The sequence below is a fragment of the Miscanthus floridulus genome, chromosome 5 (genome assembly GCF_019320115.1).
Source record: "Miscanthus floridulus cultivar M001 chromosome 5, ASM1932011v1, whole genome shotgun sequence".
Lineage (NCBI taxonomy): Eukaryota > Viridiplantae > Streptophyta > Magnoliopsida > Poales > Poaceae > Miscanthus > Miscanthus floridulus.
In genome coordinates this window covers 78,551,892-78,570,774 of record NC_089584.1, presented here as the reverse complement: position 1 = coordinate 78,570,774, position 18,883 = coordinate 78,551,892, and the positions used below count along the sequence as shown (strand labels likewise).

General features: G+C 47.0%; 2 protein-coding genes across 2 annotated transcripts; one reads left to right on the top strand and one right to left on the bottom strand.

The window, feature by feature from the left end:
• Nucleotides 1-4,814: 4,814 nt before the first annotated feature.
• Nucleotides 4,815-18,373, bottom strand: LOC136450106 (zinc finger CCCH domain-containing protein 8-like). The gene is given in 13 exon segments (XM_066450394.1): nucleotides 4,815-5,326; nucleotides 6,520-6,654; nucleotides 6,768-6,821; nucleotides 7,253-7,386; nucleotides 13,453-13,499; nucleotides 13,593-13,630; nucleotides 14,019-14,246; nucleotides 14,327-14,383; nucleotides 14,469-14,564; nucleotides 14,637-14,690; nucleotides 16,745-16,986; nucleotides 18,162-18,318; nucleotides 18,320-18,373. Coding segments are annotated over 13 exon segments (1,446 nt in total). The 5' UTR covers nucleotides 18,359-18,373; the 3' UTR covers nucleotides 4,815-5,161.
• Nucleotides 7,393-13,439, top strand: LOC136450105 (putative transcriptional regulator tpeD). The gene is made up of 2 exons (XM_066450393.1): nucleotides 7,393-10,202; nucleotides 10,291-13,439. The coding sequence occupies exons 1-2, from the start codon at nucleotides 8,632-8,634 to the stop codon at nucleotides 10,904-10,906; spliced, it is 2,187 nt and encodes a 728-aa protein (XP_066306490.1). The 5' UTR covers nucleotides 7,393-8,631; the 3' UTR covers nucleotides 10,907-13,439.
• Nucleotides 18,374-18,883: the final 510 nt, after the last annotated feature.

The window sequence follows — 18,883 nt, the reverse complement described above, 5'->3', positions numbered from 1 at the left end:
TTTCCCAGTCTTCTTTTTAACAAGAACAGGATTGGCAAGCTAGTCGGAGTGGAATACCTCTCTAATGAATCTGGCTGCCAGGAGTTTGGCGATCTCTTCACCTATGACCCTATACCTCTCATCATCAAAGTGGTGTAGGCGTTGCTTAGCAGGCTTCAAGCCTAGAATGAGGCGCAGTGCGTGCTTGGCGACGTCCTGTGGTATGCCTAGCATGTCAGATGGCTTCCATGCAAAGACATCGCAATTGGCACACAAGAAGTCGACGAGCTCGCATTCCTATTTGGCCAGGAGATGGGTCCTGATCTGCACTGTCTTGGTTGGGTCAGTGGGGTGGATTCCCAACGCCTTGGTTTCCTCGAGCGGGTAGAAGGCCATCAAGGAGGTTGGTTTGTTACAGTCTGGGACTGCTGGGGTCGATGACTCCCCGAGCCGCGGGAGCTCAGACAAGTTGATGACCGCGGTGGCAAGCTCGAAATGCTCGTGGTCACATGTGAAGGCATGCGAGAAGGTGCTGCTCACAGTGATGATGCCGTTTGGTCCCAGCATCTTCAGCTTGAGGTAGGCGTAGTTGGGGATTGCCATGAATTTGGTGTAGCATGTCCGCCCCAAGATGGCGTGGTCGGACCCTGGGACGTCCACCAATTCAAAGGTGATGACCTTCGAGCGGAAGTTGGCTCGGTTGCCAAATGTGATGGGCAGGTCGATCTACCCGAGCGGGTATGCTTGCGCTCCTAGGATCACCTCATGGAAGGGAGAGCCCGCTGGGCAGAGTTTCATCCAGGGGATGCGCATGGCGTCGATTGTGTCAACGTAGAGGATTTGAGGCTGTTGCCTCTGTCCATCAGCACCTTGGTGAGGAGCTTCTTGTGGATGATGGGGTCGACGACGAGCGGGTAGCGTCCTGGTCTCACGACATGGGAGGGATGGTCCCTCTAATCGAAGGTGATCGAAGATTTTGACCAGCTAAGGAAGGAGGGGACGACCGTCTTAACGGCGCATGCCTCCCTGTAGCGCACCTTGTGTTGGTGCTTAGAGCAGATGGCCTCAGATCCGTCGAAGATCATGATGCATTCCTCAGGGTTGGGGAAGTTGTCCCTATCCTTGCTCACCGCCCCTCCTTTCTTGGCTACCGCCTCTTTGCCGTCTCCCTCTTTCGCTTCGCCGGCCTATCGGAGGAAACGTTTGAGGAGCTCACAGTCCTTGTAGAGGTGTTTGTCACGGTAGGCATAGTTGGTGCACGGGCTATCCATGAGCTTGTTGAAGTGGTTAGGCAGGCCTTGCTAGGGCTGCTTGCCCGTGCGATCAGCTACGACAACCAACGCGGTGTTGTCCGATCGGTGCCGATCCTTTTTGTTCTTCTTGCCCCTCTGTGTGGAGGGGCCCTTGTCTTGGTCCACGTGTTTGGCCTTGCCTTTGTCCCAGCCTCCGTTAAAGACTGCTCCAACCGCATCCTCGCTGGAGGCGTGGTTAGTGGCGATGTCGAGCAGGTCACGGGTGGTACGGGGCTTCAAGCAGCCAAGCTTGTGGATCAGGGACTCGCAGGTTGTCCTAGAGAGGAATGCGCTGATGACGTCCGTGTCGACGACACCAGGGAGGGAATTGCATCATTGGGAGAACCTATGGATGTAATCCCATAGGGACTCGCTGGGCTCCTGCTCGCAACTCTTGAGGTCCCAGGAGTTACAAGGATGGACATACGTCCCCTGGAAATTTCCGATGAAGACCCTCTTGAGGTCCGCCCAGTCACGGATGCTGTCGTGCGGGAGGAATTCGAGCCACGCCCAAACATGTTCCCCCACATAGATGGGGAGATATTGAATGATGAAAAGGTCATCATCCACCCCTCTGGCTCGGCAGGCGAGCCGGAAATCTTTGAGCCAAATACCGGGGTTCTTCTCCCCGGTGTACTTGGCGATGTTGGTGGGCGGTCGGAAGCACTGTGGGAACGGTGCTCTCTGGATACACCAGCCAAAGGCCCATGGTCCTAGGCCCTCAGGGCTAGGACTCCGGTCGTCTGGCCAGTGACCATGCTTGGAGCGCGTTTCAATGCTCCCCTCGATGGTTTGGCCAGGACCCATATCGCCTACCGTCATCGCCACCCGGTGGACGTCATCATCATGCCAGGCCTAATGTCGGTTGTTGCTGACGCTGCAAGCATCTTGGTACGGACCGAGCCATTCGTGTATCGGCGGTTGGTGTGGAGCAGGCGCCAGGTCAGACCACGGTGCAGCCGCGGCCTCTTGAGTTGCGCTTGGTGGCTGTAGCGGAGAGCGGATGAAGCGATCCGTCTGGTGCATCCCCATTCCCCTAGTGGGGAGAGAGGGCGTGTGTCGGAGTCGCGATGCAGAGCTTTCTGCCTATTGAACGGCTGTGGCTTTTACCAGCGCCCAGAGGTTCCGGTAGACCGCTCGCTCCTAGGGGTCGACGAGCTCGGAAACGCCACGTAGAAGCATTGCTACAGCGGCGATGTTCTGGCTAGCCCGAGCGAACTATGGGGGGTTGTTCCCCTCATTCATGATGTCGCGCTAGACCTGGCAGGAGCGACCCCGGGCGTCGCCCGTTGGGTCATGCGCATGGGGCACAACGTGCTGCACCGAGCGCGCCGGCGCAGGCGGTGGCTAGTTCTGTCGCTGTCATCGTAGCTCCTTGGCGTGCTCTTGTGCAAGCACGAGGGGCCCTGCACGCGAGTTTGGAGGGGTGTGAGTCTGCATAGACTTCACAACCACTGGCGGCTGTCCCGGAGCGTCCGCCATAGCGCACTCCCAGGACAGACGGTGGCTAGGTGCCATGTCGTCGATGCTGGAGCCATCGCTCTCAACCTCATTATCTAGGAGTTCGCGAAAAGTGGTGGGAGCATAGCTCGCCATTCCCACAAACTCAGATGTGAGAGGGGCGGCACCAGCGTCCTTCAGAGCCCCGAGCGCACGCATCCGTGGGAGACGCGAGGCCGTAGGGGAACTAGTCGTACGGTGTTTGCGGTGCAGACAATACGGTCCCTCTAGATAATCGACGGGAGATAGTAAATAGAGAGTAAATAATAGTATGCACATTACTTAGAGTAGGGTTCGAGCAGAGAGTTTGCTCGGAATAAAGCGTAGGCGCCTCGTCGTTGAAGTTGTCATGCGTCCTGGAGCCAATGGAGGGTGCCCCTCTGACGGGCGCCAGAACAAGTGCCTCCTCGCGGAGGTGTAGTACGCTGAACCAGTCGGCGATGAAGTCCAAGCTTCCGAAGAGGAAGGCCTAGGATGGCTCGAAGACGGGTGGAACCCACATCCAAACAGATGGAAGTGTGGGGAACTCCAGTGAGCCGAAGCGAGTCGTATCGCTTGAGCCCACCATGGCAAAGGTGGCGGAAAAGTGGGTCATCCGATGACCAAAAAGTGTGAACGTACAACGTCTTCTCCACGGATGGCGCTAACTGTCGGTGCAAAAAGTGACCAACACGTAAATATTTATAGTTTTGTTGTACGTTGTGATCGGAGACGGTCTAGCACTCAATGACATAGGGTTTATACTGGTTCAGGCAACGTGCCCTACATCTAGTTTGAGTCGGTCGGTGACTTTATTCCTAAGCCCTGGTGCTCGAAGTTTGTTGTGGGGTTACAAACGGAAGGGAGAAAGATGGGGGTACAAGAAGTTCGCTCGGACTCTGGTATGAAGGGCCAAGAGTGACAGAAGCTCAGTTATGTGCTAAGTGTTTGAGCGTGTGCTTGGTATAACTTTAGAGTGTCTAAAGTTACAGAGGGTGAATCCATGTAAGTGAATTGATCGATCTCCTTGTTGGGAGAGAGCGCATCCCCTTTTATAGATGAAGGGGATGGCCTTACAAGTGAGAGGGTGAGAGTACGTATGCTACTAAATCTTGTTGCCCACATCGGCGGGTACAAGATGATGGTAGATGCCCACATACTGTTTAATGTCAGATGCACGTGGGAGGTTACGTCTTCTTCTGGTATGGCAGACGTCGGTGCCTACCATAGTGTTGATGCTGAGAGGCATGCAGGGAGTTTTACCATGTTCGCCTGGTACGATAAATGTCGGCGCCCACAACACTGTTGATGTCTAGAGGCATGTGGGGGGAGCCTTACCGTGTTTGTCTGGTATGTGAGTTGATTGTGCCCACAACACTGTAGGGAAAATGTCGACGTCTACAATATTGCTCGGGTTCTGTTATGCTAGGGAGGTCGCAGGGTACTGTCCTGCAGGTGTACAGGGTACGTTCCTCGGTATTGCGGTTGACTTGGGTGCCCTGCTTTACTTTTTATGCCCGTTCCCTGGTCCTTACCGAGCGGGCATCCTCGGTCGGTTGGTCCCAGTCGACTCTAATTGCGCCAGTCGAATAAGAGCTGTAAGTAGAGGTTCGACGCATCCCCGGTTGGAGACACGGGTCGAAGTCGAAAAGTGGTGTTTGGCCAGTCCCTCCGGTCGGAGAGGCCATCCGGAGGTGGACCGGTGTTAGAAGCGAGCGTTGTTCCTCCTTTGCGAGGCCTTCTGGTCGGAGAGGCAGACCAAAATCAGAAGCGGACGTCGTTCCTCCTCGGCCAGGCCTTTCAGTTGGAGATTGTCCTTCTGGCCCGTCGTTTAGGTGTTTAGGCCGGTCCATGAGCTACTTGTTGTTCACAACGTTATCTGCTGGACCGAGCCTTTATTAAGAAACCGATCCATGAGAGACCCCGGGTTTATGAACCCGACAAATGCTAACTTAAGTTAATCTGTTGACAAACTAATTGCACGTTGGCATTGCATCAACATGTGAGGCAAACAGCCACTCCTATATCCCTAACATCATGTAGGCTCCACATCCCAATGCCATATTATCACATAATCATTGCAATCAGATTAACTCAAGTTACGGTAACTAGAATCTCACATGACATAGTTAAGTTTGGGGCCAGGTTGTACATTTTGGAGGTTAGCATCCAGTGAAAATTTGAGAACCAGGTGCATTTTTACTCTAGAAACCTGCAACATGCACCTTGACATAGCAACACGGCTGAAGCAACCAACCGAAGGTAAATCGTTAGTACCAGCACTGCTCCGACAAACACTTCTGGTGATACTGAACTTTACAAGTCAGACTCCCACCAAGTCAGTGACAGCATCAAGCATTAACTAACAGTGCGATTCACATGGTAATTACATCCTGATGCAGGATACAGTACTAGACATCAGGGTCGTGCAGGACGACGCTCAGCCCTTCTATTCCTTCCTTTCCGGCTGCCTGCAGCTTGGAAATAGCCTCCTGGCGAGGAGGGTGGTCGAACTTGCAGTGCACACCGAACCTGCACGTGCCAGACCTCATGTAGAAGGCACAGGCCTCGGCGTCCTGTGTAAGCATCAGCACTGTGTTAACAAGCATGTAATTAAATTAACATTTGTAAACATAAACAGAAGTAAAAGGTCACAGAGATCTAGCTGAAAACAAGTACAAAAGCATTCTTTCTAATGACAATGAATAACGAGATAATTTCAATTGCCGCTGTAACGTTAAGGGAATTCTGTCACAGGAACATACAAGTCATGCTCTTGTATATTTTTAAACCAGACACAGCATCAGTTTACAAGTTGAAATGCCAGCTTACTAGCAGATTGCTGGTTTGACATGCAAATTATTTTTGTCAACAAATCTAATGGGAAAAAAAAAGTTTGCTGTAGTCCAGTTTGGCAGAAAACATCTTATGCCAGCCAAGTACAGGCATGGTTCGAAAAAAACTAATTAAACCTACGTTTACTCTTGATTAAACCTGAAACGGACCCCTAGCGTCTCGTTTAGGGCCTAGGCGTCCAATAAAACTCTGGACATGTCTAGGTAGTCCACGTAGGCGTGAGGCAGTGCCTAAGCAGCGTAGAAACACGGAAAAGCTGGCTTGATGGGCTGTGTGTGGCCGTGCGGGCTGGAGAGCAGGAAAAAAGCACGCAGAAGAGCCAGGGAAAAGGGAAACAGGATGTGTGGGGATCAAAATTACAAGTCTTTTCACCACTTCTTTGCAAGTTTGCAAGAATTGGAATTTAAATTGCCTTAATGTGTCACAGTTCCTTCTGTGATTGAAGTTGGGCATCTAAACTGAGCCATATGTGTTGCCAGGAAAAAATAATTTTTTTGAAAATAGAAAGCACAAACGCTTAATCGTGTTTAATCCATCTAGGCGCTAGGAAGTGGCCTAGTGCCTGGCGTCTTTTGGAACCTTATGAGGCCAACAAAACAACATGGCCAGATTAATTTTCCCAGGTGATGCAGTGGAAGATGTGGCATTCAATTCCCGCCGATGCTTGGCATGACATTATTTTCTCTGATTTTTATTCAGAAAGATCCAGTGTGCAAACTGAGCATAATCAAGCTCAGGTCTTCATTCTTGGTTTAAAAACAGTGTTATCCCACAAGAATGATCAGAAAGTCATTAAAGTATCAGAGACATGATATAACAGGATATTAGTTAGCACATAACATTTTACAATATGAAGCATCTAAGCTACTAGTAATAGTCTAGCATGTTTTTTTTTAATAAGGTAGCATGTTACCTCTCTCCTTGGAAGGCCAAGTGTCACAGGCTGCTGAGGATCCCCGTTTTCTTTGGAATGAGGTGCAGACCGGTCAATAGGGTGGTGAAACTTGCATTTCTGAGAATACTTGCAAGATCCTGTCTTCATGTAAAACTGCAGTACACAAAAATGAGAAAAAGGGCCAAAAGAGCTCTAAAATAAGCACAATAAACCAAGCACATAAAAAAAATGAATTGGACATCTAAGGAGACGGCTATATTACACACATCACAAACAATTTCTCCAGGCCTTTGAGGATAGATCATTGGCACAGGCTCAACCTGTGTTTTACAAAAGAAAACGTGTAAATGTTATGTACATCACACACACATTTGCCATTTTTAGACGCTTAGGGGCTGTTTGGTTCCTGCAGGAACTCCTAAAATTCCTGTCACATCGAATATTTGGACACATGCATGGAGTATTAAATATAGACTAATTACGAAACTAATTGCATAACTTGCGACTAATTTGCGAGACGAATCTTTTAAGCCTAATTAGGCCATGATTTGACAACGTGGTGCTACAGTAAACATGTGCTAATGACTTAATTAGCCTTAAAAAATTCGTCTCGGAAATTAGCCTCCATCTATGTAATTGGTTTTGTAATTAATCTATATTTAATGCTCCTTATTAGTATCTAAACATTCGATGTGACATGAATTTTAGGAGCGACTAAAGAACCAAACACCCCCTTAGTCTCTACACATACCGGCACGTGAGTTGCATGAAAATCAAAGCTTTGTAGCAAATCTGCAGCCGGATTTAGCACCACTGCAGGGACAATGGGTGCTGGAGAAGGAAGGGTACCTTGAACCAGTGGAGCCATAAAAGCTATATCAACAACTGCACACACAAAACAATATCATCAGAGGGGGGGGGTCTAAAAATATTCCAGATATATTTTTTTTCTCGAACACGCAGGAGAGCTGCGTACCTTTGTATGAAGAAGAAAAGGGGGCAAGAGCCCTTACAACACATACCCACACTCCTAAGCTCTTAGACAAACATACGCGCCTTTTACTAAAACAAAAAATGACCTCACCTCCACAAAAGGAACCTACTGGCTATCTACAGGCTCAAGAGAAGGGAAGGAGCTTCCCTGAGCCTTTGCAAGATTCCAGTAACGATGTTCCTCACTTGCGAGCAGCTATGTTACACGGATACTTCACTGAAGCCGCGTATCGCGTATCCGATACGTATCGGATACGGATACGTGTCCGATACGCCTAGGATACGTATCCTTCGAGTATCCGATTTTGTATTATTTTTGTTAAAATCGGATACGCCCACGGACACGTATCCTTCGTTCGGATACGGCCCAGCCCATTAGAAGCCCACGGAGACAGCCTCAGTCCCGCACGCCCGCAGTCGCATTCAGTCCCATTCCCGCAGTCCCGCACGGAGACCTCACGGCTGCGCCCTTGCGTCGCGCCGCAACCCCGCTCGCCGGCCGCCAGCCATCGGCGACGAGGCTCCGCCTCCGCCTCCGCTCGCCGGCGTCCCTACTCGCCGGCCGCCAGCCAAATCCTCCTCGTCCTCCTCCCTCTCGTCCCCATCCAGCATCCAGCATCCACCGCCGCCGAGCGGACGGACGGAGATCCGCTCGCGCCTCCGGCTCTGCTGCGGAGTGACGGACGGACGGAGATCTGCGCGTGCCTCCGGCTCTGCTGCGGAGCGGACGGACGGACGGAAGGAGATCCGCACGCGCCTGCGCGCGCCTCCGGCTCTGCTGCGGAGCGGACGGACGGACGGAAGGAGATCCGCGCGCGCCTCCGGCTCTGCTGCGGAGCGGACAGACGGAGATCCGCGCGCGCCTTCGGCTCCGGCTCTGCTGCGGAGCGGACGGACGGAGATCCGCGCGCGCCTCCGGCTCTACGTCGGCTCAAGGTCAGTTCCCTCTCCTCCTCCACCGCGGCCCGGGTCTGTTAGTGAAATTGCTAGTGTACGACTGTATGCAGTTCGTATTGATAGTGTATGCAGTTCGAACTTCGTATTGATGAAGTCATGAAGTTAGTCTTATACTCTTATTGATGAAGTGTAGTTCGTGTTGCTTTGCTTTGCTTGTATGCAGTAGAGACTAGAGAGTAGATGGCGTCTGCAAATATGAGCAGTGCTAGTGTAGGATCTGCAGCCACAAACACAACTGACATCAAGGCTCCACTTTGGGATCATGTAACCATTCTGGAGAAGCCTAGAACTGGTGGAGGAAATGCTATGTGGCGCTGCAAGTACTGTCCAATGCAAAAACTGAGTAGTTACACTAGAGTTGAAGCTCATTTGTTGCAGAAGGGAGGAAAGGGAATAGGTAAATGTCCTAATGTTACATATGAAATGCTTAGTGAAATGAGGAAGGAAATTGAAAGGTGCAAGAATCTGGTGGAAAGATCCAAGTCAAGAACTGTTTCTTTGCCTATTGCTCCTTCCTCAAGCAATACTGCTGACAGCAACAAGAGGAACAAGAGGGGGCCTGTTTCTGCATTGGAAAAATCTTGGGCATTAGAAGACCGTAAGCACTTGGATGCTTTAATTAGTAGAGCAATTTATTCTGGAGGGGTATCTTTTAATTTTCTGAGAAATCCATATCTTCGAGAAGCCTTTACCTTTGCTTGCAGCCGCAACATGCAAGGTTATGTGATTCCTGGTTACAACAGAGTTAGGGAGGGGCTTCTGAAGCAAGAAAGGAGGCACATAGAGACTTTGTTGGAGAGCACAAAGAGCACATGGGCAGAGAAGGGAGTCACAATCTGCCCTGATGGTTGGTCAGATCCTCAGAGGCGACCAATCATCAATTTTGTTGCTGTTTCTGACAAGGCACCTATGTTCTTGAGGGCTGATAATTGTGAAGGACAGTACAAATCAAAAGAATACATTGCTGAGAAGTTGAAGGGTATAATTGAAGAAGTAGGTCGACATAATGTAGTGCAAATCATTACAGACAATGCTGCAAATTGCAAAGGTGCTGGTCTCATAATAGAATCTGAGTATGATAACATATTTTGGACACCATGTGTTGTGCATACCCTCAATCTTGCGCTGAAAAGTATATGTGAACCTAGAATAGGAAACAACCCCTCTGATGAAGAACTATTTGCTTGGGGGGAACTTGAATTTATGTATGATGTTAAAACTGAGGCTGCTATGATAAAGAATTTCATAATGAATCATGGCATGCGGCTTTCAATGTTCAATGAGTTCAGCCCTTTGAAGTTACTTTCTATTGCTGAAACAAGATTTGCCTCTGTTGTTTGTATGTTAAAGCGGTTTGTTGAGGTAAAAACAGCCCTCCAACAAATGGTGATTAGTGACAAATGGAGTGTGTACAGAGAAGTCAGAGATGATTCTCCAACTCCAACAGCCCAAATTGTCAAGGACTTGATACTTAGTGATGTATGGTGGGACAAGGTGGACTACATTCTTAAGATTACTACTCCTATTTATGAAATGATTCGTATGACAGACACCGACACACCATGTCTTCACTTAGTTTATGAGATGTGGGATTCAATGATAGAGAAAGTGAAGAAAGTTATATATCGATATGAGGGCAAGCAAGAAGATGAGGAGTCAAGTCTGTACTCGGTTATTTATGACATATTGATTGCTAGGTGGACAAAAGGAAATAATCCACTTCATTGTTTAGCTCATTCACTTAATCCAAGGTACAAATTGCCATTCTGATTTTTCCATTGACTTGAATGATCAGTACTGATTTTTTTCATTCACTAAAATCATCATTGCCAATTGCAGATATTATAGCAAAAAGTGGATTGAAGAAGGTCCTGGCCGTGAACCACCCCACAAGGATAAAGAGGTATCAAAAATGAGGATGGTTTGCTTCAAGAAGTTCTTTCCCATGCCAGAAGAATTGGCTAAAGTAAAAGAAGAGTACTCAAGGTTCTCTAGTAGTTCAGAAGAATTTAATGATCCTGACTCAATCTATGATAGATGGGCTGTTTCCCCTATGACTTGGTGGACAAATCATGGACAATCTGCTCCCTTATTGATGAGTTTGGCCATGAAATTGCTTAGCCAGCCAGCCTCATCTTCTTGCTGTGAAAGAAACTGGAGCACCTATAGCTTTGTCCATAGTGTCAAGAGAAATGCCTTAACTCCAGAGCGTGCTGAAGATTTGGTCTTTGTGCACTCAAATCTGAGGCATCTGTCAAGAAGAAGTGATGCATACAAGACAGGAGAGACAAGGATGTGGGATGTAGGAGGGGATTCTTTTGATTCACTTGGTGGTGTTGGCATTCTTGAAGTGGCTGATCTGTCCCTTGATGAACCTGAACTGCAAGCTGTGTCCTTTGGTCTGGATGAGCTGCCAGTTGATATTGTGGATGACAATGAAACAATTGAGGAATAGGAACTTGCTGCTGCATGAATGCCTTGCCTTCTATTAATTTTCTAAATTTGAGAATTGAGACTACTATATTTGAGAGTTGATGAGACTGCAGACCTTCTGTGCTGTAATAATAGTACTCTTAGAGTCTTAAGTGATTAATTGCAATGTTTTATTGTTATCACTTATCAATTTTAGAACTTGCTGGCTGCTGCTGCATGAACTTGCTGGCTGCTGCTGCATGAACTTGCTGGCTGCTGCATCAATTTCAGAGTTCAGACAATAGGAACTTGCTGGCTGCTGGCCTGCTGCTGCATGAACTGCAAGGTGATGTACTGAACTACTACTGATTAGTGATTACTGAATACTCAAGTAGTCAGGTTTTAGTAATAAATTGATTGACAGTTGGTTCCTTGGTTTTTCTGTGCAAATTCTGGACTTGGAGTCTTGGAGAACTCGAGAATGGACAATTGAAGAATGGAGATGCTTTCGGAGTTCCGGTCTTTGCTTTGGCTGGTAATTGCTATTGCAAGGTAATTTACTACTTTCACTCTTTCGCAATTTTAATATGCGCTATTATCTATATTTATTAAAAAACAGTAAAACGTATCCGCGTATCGGGTTTCTTAGAAAATTGCCGTATCCGCGTATCCGTATCCTTCCGATACCGATACGTGTATCCGTATCCGTGCAACTTAGGCGAGCAGCAATGCTAGATTCCAGATATGTTAAGTCCACCTAACGGTGTTAATTTTTGAAAAAAGGACAACTTTGCCCATGCGTTTTTACCCCTGTTTTATTTTGATATTTGTGTTTTTAGTTTTTACCCCTATTTTCATAACAGCAATTTGGCAATTTTGATACAAAATTATACAATTCAATCAGTGCAAAACTCAACCATTTTTAGGAAAAATTCGACAACATTTCAGAGAATAATCTGGACCTAGCACTTAGAAACACAAACATTGGGGTGGCGTTTGGTTAGCCACGGGGATTGGGTTTGGGTTAGGCCCCGTTCGGCTAGGGAAATCCTGGCCTGGAATCATTCCTGCTAACAAAATTTTATATAAAATTGAATAGCAATCCTGGACCAGAATTGTTCCTGGGAGTTTTTTTTTCCTAAACGAACGGGGCCTTATGAGGATACGTGGGTTAGGGATGACGATACAAGATTTGATCCATTTGCCACGTTTGGCCTCTTTTTGTCTGGGGTTGAGTTATGTGGCGGGACCCACAAAATAAATAAATAAACATTTTTCTTCTCTTGCTCATGAGTTCGCTGCGCTCAGTTCCAGCTTAGCAGCAGCTCCCAGCCGACGCGGCTCACCTCACGAGGGCCATGCATGAGGCGGGCGGCGCATCCGCAGCTGCGGCAACCGGCGCGTGCGATGCTTCCGTGCTTCCTGACGGGTCGGCGCATGCGACTATGCGAGGCTCCACGAGACGACAACCGCCGGGGCTGCCTGCGTGCCTCCCGCACACGCCCGCCGGGGGCCGCAGCGAGCCTCCCGTGCGCGTCCGTGGGGCCGCCTGCAAGCCTCCCGCGCGCGACGCCGGGGCCGAGGCGAGCCTCCCGCCCATGGCCGCCGGGGGACGCCTACGAGCCTCCCGCGCACGACACCGGGGCCGCTGTGAGCGACACCGATGCCCGATGGGGTCGCGAGGTGGCGGGGGTGGGGGGTGGCGAGGTCGCTGGCCTTGCCGAGGTCGCCGGAAGCACCCGCCGGGGCTGCTGAAGTGCTGAGGGTTATTGTTGTCTTTTCGGGTGGGTCTCTTTTTATTTTATTTTATTTTTTTTGGTATTTAATCTACTCAGATTAAACGGTGTGAGAAAGTAAGGGTAAACGGCAGCTTCAGTCTAAAATTACGAGGGCAAAAACACGAAGTTAAAAAAAGTGAGGGTAAAATCACCAATGAGGTCTGAAGTAAGGGTAGAAACACCAAATTCCCCTAAAAAGTTTAATAAAAAATTGGAGGGTCATAATGGTAAGCACTAATGATATCGTTAGAACAAAGTTAATAGGTACTACTCTGAAAATGTTGTTTCAAAAAAAACATTGAAAATGGAATGAACATTTTGTGATTGCTGTCTGAAAATTTGTGGTATAAGGTCAAGATATTTTAGCATGGCATTCAAAAACAGACACATGATAATAGTCACAAGTGCCAGAAACTATCAATATCCTCAAAACCTAAGCGAATGAGTAAAAGATACTTCAGGAAAAATTCAAAGTGCTTATCATAACTTCACTATGCCAATCAGGTGTTTCAATTCCTAACAAAAACATAATATTAGAAGCTCTGGTGCATTTTCTATACTATTAAGACTTTTAAGAACCTTTAATGTTTACAAGGTCACTACAAGCTCTGCTTTCAGCATGATTTGAAAATGGCAAGTCTTCAACAGGGCATATATTGCAAGCTAAAGTGCGATTTGATTAAGAGTGAGCTTCCTGCTGATGGTTTCTCTATCCTTCTGGATGTAACACAAATGGAAACAGAACAAAATAACCTATAGGATGCCATGACAATTTAACTCAACCAAATGATTAGTTATGAAAAGAACAGACCTGGCCGATCAGGATGGTTGAAGCGACAAATAGAACCATATTTGCAGCTGTAAAAGCGCAAAAGGAAAAATGTCAGATCCCTCCAAACTTATATGCATGAGGTAAATTCAACTTAGCAATCCTGCTCGTGAAGAAGGTACCTGCCTGTCTTCATATAAAACGAGCAATCCACTTCACCCTGCAATATGGGAGAAAATGTGGTGAGCAATACATGGGTACAGTCAATGCTATAGTACTAAACTAAAGCGATATGTGAAGATACAGTAGCAGACATACTTTGGTAGATAGATTTTACTAAGAAATAGGAGTTGTCGAGAGATAACAATCTTTACTCATAAAAATCTTTTATACACCAAGTCTGGATTACTGACAGAATTTGCAGTAAGCATAGAACAGACTTTAACTTTACCTTTTTGCGTCTATTTTACAACATATTTATTGATATATGGTTCCAAATAAAAGACGTGAATAAAACTGAAATTTACTGTATCTAGTGCTCTAGCAAATAAAAGAAAGATAACTAAATTTTACTGCTCTAGCTAAAGAGCCATTTGGTAAATACATACTGGTCTTATAGGAAGCCCTTTTGCATTATGCGCCTCGGCTGGGGCAGTTGGTGCATGTGTCTTTGCTGGAACTGAATCATCTGCTGCACCAATGTGCGCTGCTGCATCAGTTGTTGCTGTATATATGGTTTCCTTTGCAATCAAAGGTGCTGTCTTAATATCTTTTGGTTTTGGATGATCGAACTTGCAAATGGCACCAAATTTGCATTTGCCTGTTTTTACATAGAACTGAAATACAGGACGTTCAAGAAATGAAGGACTGTGCCATGAGAAAAATAATAATAATTAGCATCAATGGAAGATCTTACCGAACAAACGGGTTCAGAAGGCCTCACTGGTAAGATAGCGCTATCAGCAATTAGTGACTGTTGCATTTCAGGAAAGCACAGTCCATTGAGACTCTCAGAGTCGAAAAACTAGCAATCTAGTGAACAGATATAATTAACTTACTTCATTATCTGTTCCTGTTGCTAATGCATTCACCATTTTCTTCGGATGGTTGAACTTGCATTTAGATTTAAACTTACATCTACTACTCAATAAATACTGCAATGTTGAGAACAATGCTATGAATACATCGGTCAGACAGATTCTAAAACTAGAATGTGATATGCTTACAGGACAATCTGGTTCCCCTGGTCGCTCAGGATAAGAATCTTCAACATTTGGGACCTGCAAAAGGAGTTTAAGAAAGCCAGAAAGAGAATCAGTAAGAGGATTACAATACAGAAGGCACAGCTACATAATATTAGAGATTTCAGAAGGCATCAAATATGAAAAGGCAAATAAAAAATAGCCAAGAAAATTTCAAAGAAGTTGATACAGAAACAAAATTCCCGTGAAAGTGTAACTTTTCTTTTAGCTAGGCATGCCCCCGCATGAAATGTTGCTTTCGTCAATGTTTATCAGCACCTCGGCTGCTTAAGTATTCGTTAAACATTGTTTAATGGGAGCAACAGCAAGAGTTGTTGCAGTGAGAGTAAGGCGCAGGCACACAGCTTCGTAGAGCAGATGCAAATAGGATGGTGGGGGGGGGGGGGGGGGGGGGGGGGGGGGGGGGGCTGAGGCATGCAAAACAGCAAGAAAGAAAGCAGGTAGGTAGGAGTTGGAGAAAAAAAAAGCTAGGCAAAGAGATGTATGTACAATTGTACATATGAATATGGTAGGAGTATACAGTGTACCATGGTTCTTACAGCAGTAAGGCAACACATGGTATGGTCAGTGGTGACCCACCGGCCACCACCTCCATATCGCCTAGGCACCCAAGGCAAGGAGATGCCATACACATGCTCGCTTCTCAAGAGAACAAAAACAATATAAGAAATATAGAAGGAAGATTGAATTTTCCTAGACTATTCCAGCCTGTCACCCTTTCTAGGCAGCCCCAACTCATGCACTTACTCCGAAAAAGATATACTGACATAATCCAAGCCCTACCATCCACTCACCATAACTGAACACACCGCTAGCAGCAGCAACGCTATATCAGTCTGGCCAGCAGCAATCGAGCATAGTGAGAGGGAGCATCAACAAACCCCGCAGGCCTATAATAATAACCCCTTCCACTGTCCCTATCCAGATCAAACGCCGCTACTGTCCCACCCAGATTGACCACTGTTGGAGCCAGCAGGGGCAGGCAGGGAAAAAAGAGGTTGCTTGGCCCTGCTGGTTCCCAATAGTCTTCCTCTCTCTCACACACACACTGCTTTTGGAAAGGCATCGGTGATGCCCGGGTCCCATGACTGCCCTAACACCTAGCCACCTAGGTGATGACTTAAGAACCATGTTGTGTAGTGATGCAAACAGTAGGATGGTATTCATAAAGTTAACTATCTTAAACACGACCTATATTGGCCAGGGCGATAACTTAGCTGTACTGTTGAATAACACAGAGCAAAACTAGAGTTCCAATTTGCATGGAAATCATTAGGGCTTGTTTGGATGCAGTATCCACCTCAACCCACGTGTGAGTGGATTGGAGGTGTGTAAGGGTGTCAAGAAAAGCAATTCATGGGGCATCATGGACAAGAGATGTGAGAAAAAGGGCGTACCCAGTGCAGAGAGCTCCCGCTCTGTGCGGGGTCTGGGGAAGGGTGTTAGCGGCAAACCTTACCCTCGCCTGTGCAATGCGAGGAGACCGCGACTCGAACCCGGGACCTTCCGGTCACAGGCAGGTAAGACTCTACCGCTTGCACCAGGCCCGCCCTTCGGACAAGAGATGTGAGAGGAGTCAAGATATATATGCATGAGATGGGAGGGGAAATGAACATCAGGAGTAAATTAGGAAATTGTTAAGTACCAACCTGTCAATAACGAAATTAAAGAGAGCGTTGAACAGGTTACATGTACCCCTCCAAAAGCAAGAGTAAGCACATATCCACACAAACTCAAGCACAGACACACCACACATTCCGGTGAGGAATATCTGAATGTGATTTAAAACCACTATTCACCTAAACAGTTGTTTAGCACATTTCTACATGGTGGTAAGCCATGTCCAACTGATGAGCTGTTTATCTCATTTAAATGGCCATTTAGCTCATTTAAATGGCCAATTAGCCCGGTTAATGGCAAAATGATAGGTGACTAAATAAAAGCATGGTTTGTGTAATAAAAGGACTGTTAGCAGGTTTCCATAAAGGTATGTGTAAAAAAAACACACTACAAGTAACATTTTAAATAATAAGATGTATAGATCGCTACAAATAATAATGACAGAGAGTCACCTCTTTCCAGTTTGGAACCCCACCCTCTGGAACCCATTGTGGATGGTCAAATTTGCAGGTCTCTCCATACTTACAGGTTCCAGTGCTCATATAGAAGGCACAGTCCTTTTGCCCCGGTCGTTGTGGATATATAGGAAGGCTGCTTTCAAGCCTAGGGCGTTTAGCCATAGTATTTGATGAATATAAAGCCTCACTCTGGCCAACAGTACTATGACTTCCCATAAAAGATTGGTGATAGAGAACTATAGTATATATACAAAAGAACTTTATAAGCCAGCTGTATTAGGTAACCATATACTGAAAATAATAATAATGTACTGAAATGAATGAAAGCACAGTTATCAAACATAAGAGTACTTACTAGAATAAGGGAAAATCCTACTCGAATGCTGTCTAAGAACCTCTTAGTACTACTCACTTGAGAAGAACTGCAACAGTATAACTTTCAGTAGAGTGGCAAAAATCAAGTGCATTAGTTCGTAGCTAACCTCAAAATTGTCTTGGATTTATTAGTAGAAACACAGTGAGAGCATTTTTACATTCAAAATCAGACGGCCAAAGGTCTAAACTCCAAGTATTCTGTTTTCTGGTACAGGTACTCCCCACTAATTACCAAGGTTCTTCCTGTTTCTGGATACAGGTACTCCCCACTAATTACCAAGGTTCTTCCCTGTTCAAATATCATTACTACCATTTTTTTATCCTCTGGTCCTTCATTGCTAAGCGCATTCACTAAGGGGGTGTTTGGGACTACTCAGCTCCACGTTTTTCAGCTCTGCTCCACATTTTTTAGCTTGACGGTTTCAGCTCCATGCACTCTATTCGTGGAAAAAGGGTGGAGTTGTGAGAGCACAAACTCCAGTTTTTTGTGGAGCTGCTCCACGGTGGAGTTTGTGGAGCAGTCCCAAACACCCCCTAAGAACCCTCCACGAAATGGTCTAATTCTACAATCTGCATTGCATCTACCAAAATATCAAACAAGTCAACAACTGAGGATCTGAGGTTATGATACATGCCTATATAACTTGAAGGCAATACCACTATCGATGCTTGATTGTGCAATTTCTGTCCTTAATTATTCTCTGCGGTGTCTCAATTAAAGTTTTATGTAGACACACAATTCCACACAGCGTAATAAAATTGTTCATAAGTTTATATATATCCAAGATAGCTAGATCAGTACGAGCTCCATTAACACTAGCAACACCCAACATAAGCTCCGAGTCCCATAGCCAATTGATCTTCATCTTCATAGTACTAGTTTCAGACAAAGCAAGCAGCCAAACGTCCATACACTATGGCAACCACGACCAGGAAACAAATCACCCATGCATCGGCTAAAATACGGCAGCATTGCCCGATGAACACACGGGGAAACTCCTCATACCAACCAAAACAGGGAGAGGGCCGCTCTCACCTTCCGCGGATCGTCTCGCACCGAGATGCGAGTCGAAGGCGACGACGTCGGCAGAGAATGGATAAGGCGATGGGGTGCCGGTGTAACGGGACGCGATGAGGTCGACCTCAAAGTCCGAGTAACGCGGCGGCGGCGGCGGCGCACTGTCGCCGCCAGCGAATGGCTCCGCGGTAGTACGGGTTGAAAGGGTCCGACATCGTCGGCGGCTAGGGTTTCCGGCTTTCCGCACGCGCTGCGCTGTGGGGAGAAAACCGCCGCTTTGAGTGGGAAGGCTTTATCGGACCGGCCTACGCGCAGGCGCAGGTAAAGATGGCAACAGGCGTGGTGCCCGTGGATAGTACCTTCCTAAGCCCATGCCCGCAAGCTAAATCTCTCACCTACGACCCGTCACGGACAACAAACCACGCCCGCGCCCTCCATCCACGGGCATAAAATGCCCGCGGGCATGCCCGTGTGCCCGTCAAGTTGAACATATATATAAACCATAGTGCATTACAAGAGATACGAAGATACATATTCACAATAAATTATGTATATATACATATATTTGCTTGTAGGTCCCACATGTCAGACCTGTGGAGCGGGTCTGACGGATAAGCGGGCGAGGATAGCAAATATCTTTGCCCGCGAAGAACTATCCTCTGGGTTCAGGATGGTGCCCGCGCCCGTGCCCGCGGGCAAGAAGTGGTGCCCGTATCCTTGCCCATCGGGTTCCATGCCCG

Coding starts and splice junctions, on each gene's coding strand:
- LOC136450105 (XM_066450393.1), top strand. CDS start 8,632: ATGGCGTCTGCAAATATGAGCAGTGCTAGTGTAGGATCTGCAGCCACA. Junction 10,203..10,290: donor GCTCATTCACTTAATCCAAG/GTACAAATTGCC, acceptor TGCCAATTGCAG/ATATTATAGCAAAAAGTGGA.